Below are 10,838 nucleotides of genomic sequence, written 5' to 3'. Positions count from 1 at the left end.
ATACTTGTTTTACTTAATAAAGCTACTAAAAATATTGAGCAATAAGTTGTATGCTATGTCTATATATAGTTATAAAACATTTCTCGTTCATGAAATGAATAATGGTCAAATAAAAGTACAATTTGCTTTTCCGATCCATTGTCCGTGATCAATAATTGTCAATGTAATCATCATCATCATTATTATTAGTCTTGTCTGTAATTTAAATCTAGTTGATATATGCTCGGGAGGGACTGTTATACAAGTAAACTATTTGTAAAGTAATTAATAAATATTATGGTATATTTTAAGAATATTATAATGTAGTATTATGTATAATAGTCAATTATTTTTATTTTACAGTATCAACATTAATCATCCAAATTATTTGGCTATCACCTGTGTTTTATGGTGCTTAAGCATTTTACACAATGATTGAAGGTGTCAATTGTGCTATTCTTTGGCCTCGTTTTATTAGCATATTAGTAATAAAACGGTCACATTAGGAAACATGAACCATCTAATCAGTAGCTTGTAGTAATTGACATAACCAAAATAAAGATGTTTAGCCATTTGTGCACCTTCCACAAATGCATTAAACTATTACAAGCATGAATTAATGTTATAATGTTGAAGTAAGATTTTCTAGCTACAGATCAACTGTAATAGTTAAAACTAATTTTAAACATCAGCTCAATAGCTACCTACCGGCGGTGGAACCGCCGCATACTGCTTGTCCACAACCTCGATAAGCTTGTTCGCCACAGCGCTCGCGTACACGATCGAACCCTCGCAAATCTACATATCAAAACGACTGAATAAAATGGAGAGAAAGTGGTTGAATTAATGGAAATAGCAATGAAACAAACCTTGGAGTTGAAAAGGTAACTGTAGTAGTCCCCAATAAGGCCACCGGCAACATGGTGGAGATCGAGCTGCAATTCATCAAGCACCTTGGATACAATCAGTAAGCAGTTGATCCTCTTTTGCTGCACCAGCTTCACCGTGATCTCGTCATCGATGATCCGCACATCCACCTCCGTGTTCTTCGACTTCCTGTGCAGCCACGAGCTCCTTAGCGAGGATCCATTCATGTCGCCAACGCACTTCGATTCGCCTTCATGCTCCTCCGTCTTCGGCCGCTTCAGCCTCTCCCTCGCACATCTCTTCTTCTCCACCAAACCTTTCAGCTCCGCCACCGTCATCTTCAGCTCGTCGATGTACCGGATCGCGTCGCCAACGATCGAAGCTCTATCATTCTTCAATTTTCAATTTTCAATTTCAGTCACAATTAGTTGAATTTTACTCAAATTGATGAGATTAATCGATTGATTTCATACCTTAGTTGGAGTAGGAACCAAGGATCTGAGAGCTTGATACTTATCATTCAACAGCACTCTCCTATGCTTCTCCGTCGCGAAATGCTTCGCGTCTTTGATTCCGTCTCGATTTTTACCACCGATATCGGCCGCGTTGAATTCGTAGACACGATCAACGCCGTTTTGGTACAGACCGACGTTTGGCTCTCTCTCGTCAACGCCGTTAGTGAAGAGACCTCCCCCGAGTGAGTAAACCCCACCGCCGTGGGGGAGAGAGTGGAAGAGCTCTCTGAGGAGAGGCGGCTGAGGGGGGAGATTCAGCGGGAGGAGAGGATCGTAGAGGACGCCGCTCGAGGCGGAGGAGCAGTCGGCGGAGGGGCTGACGTTGACGTCTCCGAGCAGCCCCAGCGAGGTGAGGAAAGCCGGGGATTTCTGCGAGAAATTGGGGAGGAGAGACGAGAGCGGGAGGGGGAATATGTTGAGCAAATCGGGGGCGTCGGCAACCATGGAAGATGCGGCGGCGTACATTTGGTTGAAATCGGCCGCCGGATTCTGCGATTGGTGGTGGTAGTGGCCGTTCTCGGCGTTGAAACCAGCCATCTCTTGCCAATTTGAGGAATCGTGGGGGATCTCGGCGCCGGTTTTGTTGGTGTAGCAGTGCTCGATCTCGAGCTGCTGCTGCAGCTCCATCTCCAGGGCTGAGGCAGCTGCGACGGCGGCGGCGACGTTGTTTTGGGGGTATGATTGCTCCTCCATTGAGAAATGGTTTTGGGAGAAAGCGTTCTCAACTTGAGACATTCCACTTCCGTGTGAAATGCTGCTTTGATCGAAATCGCCGTTTTCCTGATTATACATCTTTCTGCGATTCAGTTGATTTCTGTGAAAAGGAAACTAAAAAAAACTGTTAAACAGATGTAACTGAAGAAAGCATAACATATTTGAGCTTTTTGTGCAGTTGAAGAAATCTTTACCAAAAAAGCGAAAATCAGAAGTCTGAGTGAAAAGGGAGGTGAAATTTTTGTGGGTTTGGTTGAGTATGGTGTGGGTTAGGAGGGGACTAACGCTTATATGTATATTTATTTTCTCATTATGGAAAAAATATTTTACTTTTTAGGAATTCTTTTATTTGTATGCTTTCTATTTTCAATAGTCTTTTTGTATATCTCTGTTTCCTGTAAGGAGAAATTTGTTATACTGAACTGTTGAAATGGGGCCCACACATGATCCTCTGTGCATTTCTGAATGATATGCATACACCGTTTATTCTCCATAATTATGTCTCAAAATATATAACCAAAAAAAAAAAAGTTGTTCAGTTTAATGAATTGATTGATTCTTCAACTTACTATGGTGGGGAATTTTTTTGCCATTATTAGAGAAATAGGAGTATCGTTTTATCTAAGCATCAAGGTTTATTAATATTCAGGTGATTAAGAGTTTCGGTAAAATCGAGAAATTATCAAATTTGATCGATTTCTGGTTAATTCCTCAATTAAAAAAATAATGATTGATTATATTACTCCCTCCGTATTCAAAAAATAGAAACATTTGAAACGACACGGGTTTTAATGCACAATTGATAAAGTAAGTGAGAAAAATTGGTAAAATAAGAGAAATGAAAAAAAAATGAGTACAATAAGATATAGGAAGAGAAAAAGTAGTGAAAGTAGAGTTAGTAGATTGTGGGATTCATGTCCTAAAATAGAAATATTCTAAAGTTTCTATTTTTAAAAAACGACCCAAAATAGAAATAGTTGCTATTTTTAAAAAATGGGGAGAGAATATAAATTTGACATTTTTCTCAATTTCCTTATAATCTCAAATTTGGAGGAAATTATGTATGATAAGGCAAACGGAACATACTATGTGAATATTTTCATTTTTCCCCAATTTCCTCATAGGACTAGTTAGTAACGTCCTTATTATTTACACATGTACACATCGTGTCACATTAATAAATTTAAACATAAAGCACGCCAGTATATATTTTTTTGTCATGGGTGAATTAAGAAAAATATCAAATTTATTATTTGATCGACTTTTTTATGATTGTGAAACTAATCACAAATTAACCAAACTTGATGGTTTTTCAAAAATTTGCCGAAATATAATTACATTTATCGACGCATTTTTTTTTTCTACGGTTTAAGTTGTCAGTAAAAGAGTTTGTTAACCTAGAATTAGGTCTCTTAGAGCATCTTTAATAGTAATAGGTCAGCCATATGCTAGTCACAAACTCCTCCTACCACATCATTAGGACTAAAACTCTTCCTGTCACATCATCAGGACAAGCTACTGGACAAGCAATAGGCTAACCATAATAAACAAAATTATAAAAAATAAATAATTAACAATCACATAAAATACGGAATTAAATTTACACAGATACGAGAAAATTCAATGATAATATTTAAATTAAATAAAAGTACATTAATTAAAAAAAATTACATAAATTAAAAAAAATCTAACGACGTGCAGTCCTCCGCACCCACAACTCTTTAATTAAATCCTTTTGGAGTCGAATATGAGCATCCACTTGGCGCATGTCGGCATGTGCCTTGAGGCGGCCGACTTCATCGTGAGGTACCCCCCTTCGTACGTTGGGGGCGGCCACGCCGTGGCTTGGACCGACTTCATTAGCATCGTCATTGGCCCAACTAGTCAGTTGTACACCTTCATCTTCGACAATCATGTTGTGCAGGATAATACAGGCGTACATTATATCAGCAATGCAGTCGACATGCCACAAACGCGTTGGACCCCTAATTGCCGCCCATCGAGACTGGAGCACACCAAATGCGCGCTCCACGTCCTTGCGTGCCGATTCCTTCCGTTTCGCAAAGTAGGATTTCCTCTCATCTGATGTACATCTGATCGTCTTCACAAAGACGGGCCACCTAGGGTATATCCCATCCGCCAAGTAGTAGTCCATATCATGCTGGTTCCTGTTGGCGATAAAACTGATGGCCGGACCGACGCCCTGGCACTGCTCGTTGAAAAGGGGCGACGAGTTGAGGACGTTGAGGTCGTTGTTCGACCCGGCTACCCCAAAATATGCATGCCAAATCCACAGCCGGTAATCAGCTACGGTCTCGAGGATCATCGTGGAATTCTTTCCCTTTTAGCCGGTCGTGTAGAACCCTTTCCAAGCAGCAGGGCAGTTCTTCCACCCCCAATGCATACAATCTATGCTGCCCAACATCCCGGGGAACCCATGATTCTCCCCGTGCATCTGCATCAGAACCTGGCACTCTTCAGGGGTAGGGCTTCGAAGATACTGATCACGGAATATTTCAATGACGCCCTGACAGAAATACTTCATACAATCCAGGGCAGTCGTCTCACCGATGTGGAGGTACTCGTCCCACATGTCTGCCGCGCCTCCGTAGGCCAACTGCCTGATTGCCGCAGTGCACTTTTGTATAGGTGTGTGGCCGGGTCTGCCAGCCGCATCGTACCTGAACCGGAAATACAAATATCGACTTTCCAAAGCATCAACGATTCGCATAAACACTGCCCTACGCATCCTAAAACGCCGCCTGAAAAGCGGCGCCCCAAACCGCGGCTCCTCCGCAATGTAGTTTTCATATAGCCACTGATGTGCAGCTACGTGATCCCGATCAATCACTGCTCGTCGGTGGACAACGGGTGGAGGTCGAGGTATCGCCGGCTGCATGGCCCTTTGTATTAACCGGTTTATCTCGCGGAACGTATAGGCCTCCAACTCTTCATTCATTTGCCGTTCGTGCTCCTCAGCATCCCCACCACTACCACCACTACTACCACCCGCGTTACTCATTTCACGTTGTTGCTATTGTACAGAAATTAAGATGGAGAGAAAACTCGTTAAAACAAGTGGTGCGAATGAAAATGACGTGCAAATCGCGTATATATAGTGTTTCAAAAAATTAAAAAATAAATAAAAATCGAGCTGACCGATCGCTCGCCGATTGGGAGCCTGCAATGGCGGCCAACCGACCAGCGAGCGGATCGGCTAGCGCCCGAGAATTGGCGTCCGCTCGCCGATTTTTTCACCGATTTGGCGCTAGCCGACTCCAATGGTTCGGCGTGCGGACCGGTCAGCGCCGGGAATCGGCTAGCCTCCATTGGAGATACTCTTACCAGTTTTTTGGTAATATATATAGATTATACATCCCACCATTTTTTTAAACTCTCTTCTGTACGTCTTTTTTTCACAATATACTTGAACACGAGACCTTTAGTCTTAGAAATTACTATTAAATCAACATACGAGCACACGCATAAGACCAACTCTTTGTTATGACTTAATTTGTCAATACTGGTCATATAACCATTTGTCTATGTTTTTAAACTCTCACATATGTAGAGAAAGCAAATATCTTCTCAATCCAATTATAATGGTTCGCTTTCATTTTTCACGTCAGATATTTAGAAAATAAATTTATTGTTCTTTTCTTTGAAGGAAAATAATAGTTAAAAACAGATAATTTCACGTTTATTTTAATCTCTTTTAACATAATTTGTGGGAGTGGGATGGAGCATGGCATCACACAAATTTACTCATATATTTTTTAACCCTTTTATTATAACCTTGCAACCAATTAAGTGAATTCACCTTAACGTTCATTGGAAAATAGAATTGATGCGCAATTGTTATTTTTGCCCCTATTAATTGCTTTATACTAATATTTTTTTTCACAAATATTAATAAGGGTTTTTTTAGTAAAACAACAATTCAAACAAAGAAAACAGATTGCATTTTAGGACATACCAAAGAAGGATAAATGATTAATTTTGAGTTGATGGAAGGGTGATCAATGTCTCTGTCAAACTTCTAAGGTTCGAGCTCATTATGGTGATGTTACAATTAAAAAGAAGAATTTTGTAATTTATCACTTTTTTCTGTTTGTAATTTTACCGCACTATTGATTAAAATATTACTCCGTATGTAATCTTTAAAATAAATTTCCATAATTAAAAAGATTCAGAATTATAAAAATTTCAAATTTGAACTGACCGTACCCTGTGCGTATCAGATATAGTTAAATTAGCTAAAAGGAGATTCGGTTTTACGAATAGAAAATAAAATTATATTTTTTGTTATCTTTACACTCATGTTGATTTTTAAACAAAATATAATACTATTCCCTCCGTCCCAACTAAGATGATACACTTTTCTTTTTTATTTTTCTCAATCCAAAATGATACATTTATGTTTTAGGTAATTTTCTCTCTTCAATTAACACACTCAGCCATTTTTTTCACTCCAATTAAATATTCATCTATCTTTCTCACTTCATTTAATAGTTACACTCACTCTTTCTCTCCATAACTAAATACATTAACCAACAATACCTAAAATCTCGTGCTGACTAAAATATGTGCCAATCTTAGTCGTGACGATGAATGTGTTTTGATTTTTTAAACTTTTCAGCAATGATAACTTTTCTTTTATAAAATAAGTTAAAATTACAGTTTGGTGGGCCCGGAACAGGTAAGTATTCTGTCCACGCAATTTGGGCACTCTAACTAACTCAACTATAACAGCCATTAATTTTATAAAAATATACTCATAAATGACGGTTTTAAAGAAGTAGAAGATGAAGAAAACATACACCGTATATCAATAAATTATTTCCGCTCCTCAAAAACATTTCCGAATTAATCTGCAGACGCATATCGTAAATGTGTTAATGCAAATACGCAATTTAGAAATATATTAAAATTCACCCACGCAAAGCTAGTGTGCAAGATTATCGTGAATTTTACCAAACCATTCACAAAAATTAGTCTGGGTAGTCGACGACACGTGTTTTAATGCAAATTAGTAAACTAGAAGAGAGAGATAGAAGAGAAAAAATGGTTGAAATATTGGTAGTGGAAAATAGGTCACGTCCAATTCGAGAAAATAACATATCATAAATAGAATGCAAATTGTTAAATAAATCACGAAATATAGTTAAATTATGGTCTGTCCATACTTTTCAATATTGCAATGACAACTCACCATGTTTCAAGATTTCGCAATTATTCATATGTTGTTTTTTGCGATGAAATACACGATGACGTGACAACTAGATTTATCTACGCGGACAAAACGACGGTGACGCATAGCGATGTTGTGTGGTTTATGGTTTTCCTAGAAACGGTGGTGGGATTGTTGTGTAATCTGTTTGTCGTATCAACGCAGGTTTCATCGGAAAATTGGCATATGAATAATTGTGAATTTTTGAACACTTCGAGATTTATCATTCCAATTTTGAAAAGTAAGAGACAAATCAAAATTTGACTAAACATTGTGGTTTATTTAGCCATTGGTTCTAATTAAATAGTGACAAATTATGGTACACAAACTAAAATGAAAAAACATGATTATTTTTTAGTTTTAAATATTATAATTAACATCATAGCCTAATACACATTTAAAGTTCAAACCATATTAACATTGCTATTATATACTCCTCTGTCCCAAAGAAATAGACCATATTTCCTTTTTTGCCCGTTCCATAGAAATAGTCTATATCCATTTATGGACACCATTTTCTCTATTTTTTTCCTTTATCATTTATGGGCCCCACTCCCCGCAATCCATTACACAATTTCAACTAATTTTTCTCATTCTCTCTTACTTTATCAATTACACATTAAAATCCGTGCCGATCCCAAATGACCTATTTCTATGGGATGGAGAGAGTATTGATTTTTGAGTACCAAAGATACCATCAAGTATGTTACTAAATTCATAGTAGAACGAGATCTCTAGCAACAGTATATATGTTCTTTTAATGTAGGAAATATTAGTTGAGGTGATGAAATTCATTATAGAATTGACATTATTACTATTGGAATTGGTGTTATCATAATTTTGTTATTAGTTAGAACTGAAGCTTCTGCGATATATTTGGATAAGAAACGATCAATGATTGGATAAGGTTGTTCACACAAATGCTGTGGAGGCAAAACCAGCAGATTTGAAGGATTCTGTTTATCTCTAATCAAGCATACATGGTAGTAATACTTTTTCTATACGTTATTTCATTCAATTTGAATCCCATAATTTTATACTGCATCATTATTATTAGAAATAGAAATGAGTATTCACGACAGTGACTTTGTTTATACGTAATTTCTGTAGTTATTTAATTTATGATTTTTTTGATGAATTGTATTCACATCAAATTTTATATTGAGGGATTTTTTGAAGAATTAGTATTCACACGAATAGTGGTAGTATTTCTATAGTTGGTTGCATCTGTTTGGACGAAAGTAATTTTTTTTTTATCGTGGAATAAACAAAACAGTAAAAGATAAATGGATGGTGAAATATGAATACGGACTTCCTTGGTCTTACTCGATCATCTTTTGTTTTAGCTTCGCAAGCATATTTATAGTGTTGGAGATGGTTGATATAGTATAAGATCTGAGCTTTATGATATCCATCCAAGATTGAGAATTGATTTGACATCAAAATGCAAGATTATTTTGCGCATTTTGGATGATGATAGCCTATCGGCGTTGTCGAGCACACGTAATCGATGAATTTGTGAACAAGAAGCAATAAAACCAACCCTAACGTGAGGCTAGGGTTTCGAGAGCACCAAGATGAGAAAACGTGTGTTTATTACTTTAATTCTCAATGACTCGATCTATGGGAATTCTACAATATATAGAATTCCCCCTACTTGATTCGGACTTACGATTCGGGAAAGAATCAAGAAGAAAACCCGAAAAGATTTGACTCTATCTTTAAAAGTAAATAGTTCTGCAAATAAGGAAATAAATAAAAAACAAATCAAAATAAATCAAAACAATTATATCTCTAATGTTGGACGTAATCTCGATACTTTGCGGGTCGAGATGCATTCCTTCTCGGTCGATCCTTCTTGGTCCATCTATTCTTTGGTCTGCCTCTTGCACTCGGCTCCGCGTCCCTGCTCTGCTCTGCTGGACCAAGCTGCATGTAGTCGTCGGGCATCTCGCAGTTGATTAGGGTCGTATAAGATGACCTACATGACTGAGTCACTTTGTACCAAAAGTGACTTGGTCGAGTCATGCTCTTTGAAGTCATTCGATTGCCCTTGTTGTCTCGGCCTAGTGGCTTAGTAGCCCTCATTAACTTGGCCAAGTCACACTCTCAGTTCTCCAAAACTTGTCAAATGTGAATACTTCTTTTATTTCATCTATTTTTTCTATGTGTTGCTATAAAACTCTGCCAAACACGTTACAAATTTTGACCTTAAAACACTAATTTATGAGTGCATAATCGGATCATGAGCGTCAGTCTTACGTAATATGGCACTTCCTCCGTCCCATAAAAATATGTGCAATTTACATTTTTATCCGTCCCACAAAAATATGTGCATTCCATTTTTGAAAAGTTATATCAATTTAATAATATGAGTCACACTATCCACTAACACTACTTTAATTACCATTCCCCTCGTCTCTCTTAAATTACCATATCATTCTCTTCATCTCTCTTATTTTACCAATTTTATCTTAATTTTCGTGTCATACCCAATGCCCATATTTTTATGGGATGGAGGGAGTATATGTTAAGGGTAGCCTTCCTTAACGTTCGAATTCCACACACAATCAAGAAACGAGAGCCCTCGTTGTCGAGCGCTCAAGCGTTTGGGTCGGCGACGTGAACGGCGGAGGGGCGGCTGAGCGCGAGTTGTGCTCGTCGGCAGCCTAAACGAAGGTTTCTTGATGCACAATTTATGTGAGCCAAATAATTAATTTCATAGATTGATTGACTGAATAAAATGATAACAATCTATCCCTATTTATAATACTAGAATACTAGCTTATGGAACAAGAAAACAATACTAGAATACTAGCTTATGGAACAAGAAAACAATATATGAAAAGATACTATGAATCAAAAGATAACTAAATAACAATATATGAAAAGATACCATGAATCAAAAGATAACTACATAAAAGATATGGAAGATATGACATTAATGTCTCAGTATATTTGATCTGGGCTAGCTTTGAGTTTAGTAGTGATGGACCGACTTGGGCCTAATAGTGTCAAAATTTGATGAATAACTAATATATATATATATATATATATATATATATATATATATATATATATATAGGATTGTATTCAAATCATTTTCCCCTTATTAATCCAATCTCCTTCTTAATCTCATCCATGGATTTGTAGTGATCGGATGGTTAAAATATTTGGCTGAAATTAGTTAATTCTCTTAATATTTAACGTGTAAAGGGCTTAATAGACATTAGCATTTGGAGTTAGTTATGGAATGCTCCATGATTTCAGCGGTAGAGTATTCCAGCAGTTTAGCAAAATATTTTATGCAGATTTCGTTGAATTGTTACTCCATTCGTCCGGGTTTAATTGAAGAAGGTGAAGCAGTCGATTTCCCCCGGCGGCAAACTCGCTGAATTCCTGAACTCGCTCTTCGCCGGCGGAAACATGAAGAAGAGCAAAATCGGCGGTGACGTGTCACCGTCGCTGAAATCCACAAACGCATCGACGTGCTCCTCCGCTTCGTCGTTCTCCCGATCCTGCCTCAGCAAAAC

At 37.6% G+C, this 10,838-nt stretch overlaps 1 protein-coding gene across 2 annotated transcripts; it reads right to left on the bottom strand.

The window, feature by feature from the left end:
• Positions 1-536: 536 nt before the first annotated feature.
• Positions 537-2,351, bottom strand: LOC121761257 (transcription factor bHLH91-like). Of its 2 annotated transcripts, none has more exons than XM_042156890.1 (4): positions 2,270-2,351; positions 1,320-2,175; positions 849-1,238; positions 537-777 (listed from the first exon to the last, which is right to left on the bottom strand). In XM_042156890.1, the coding sequence occupies exons 2-4, from the start codon at positions 2,151-2,153 to the stop codon at positions 673-675; spliced, it is 1,329 nt and encodes a 442-aa protein (XP_042012824.1). In that variant the 5' UTR covers positions 2,154-2,175; positions 2,270-2,351; the 3' UTR covers positions 537-672. The 2 variants fall into 2 exon arrangements, with proteins under 2 accessions (XP_042012824.1, XP_042012822.1); XM_042156888.1 differs by having other exon boundaries at positions 1,320-2,189; positions 2,270-2,332.
• Positions 2,352-10,838: the final 8,487 nt, after the last annotated feature.

This window comes from Salvia splendens, chromosome 13, assembly GCF_004379255.2.
Source record: "Salvia splendens isolate huo1 chromosome 13, SspV2, whole genome shotgun sequence".
NCBI lineage: Eukaryota > Viridiplantae > Streptophyta > Magnoliopsida > Lamiales > Lamiaceae > Salvia > Salvia splendens.
This window is presented reverse-complemented; position numbering and strand designations above follow the sequence as displayed.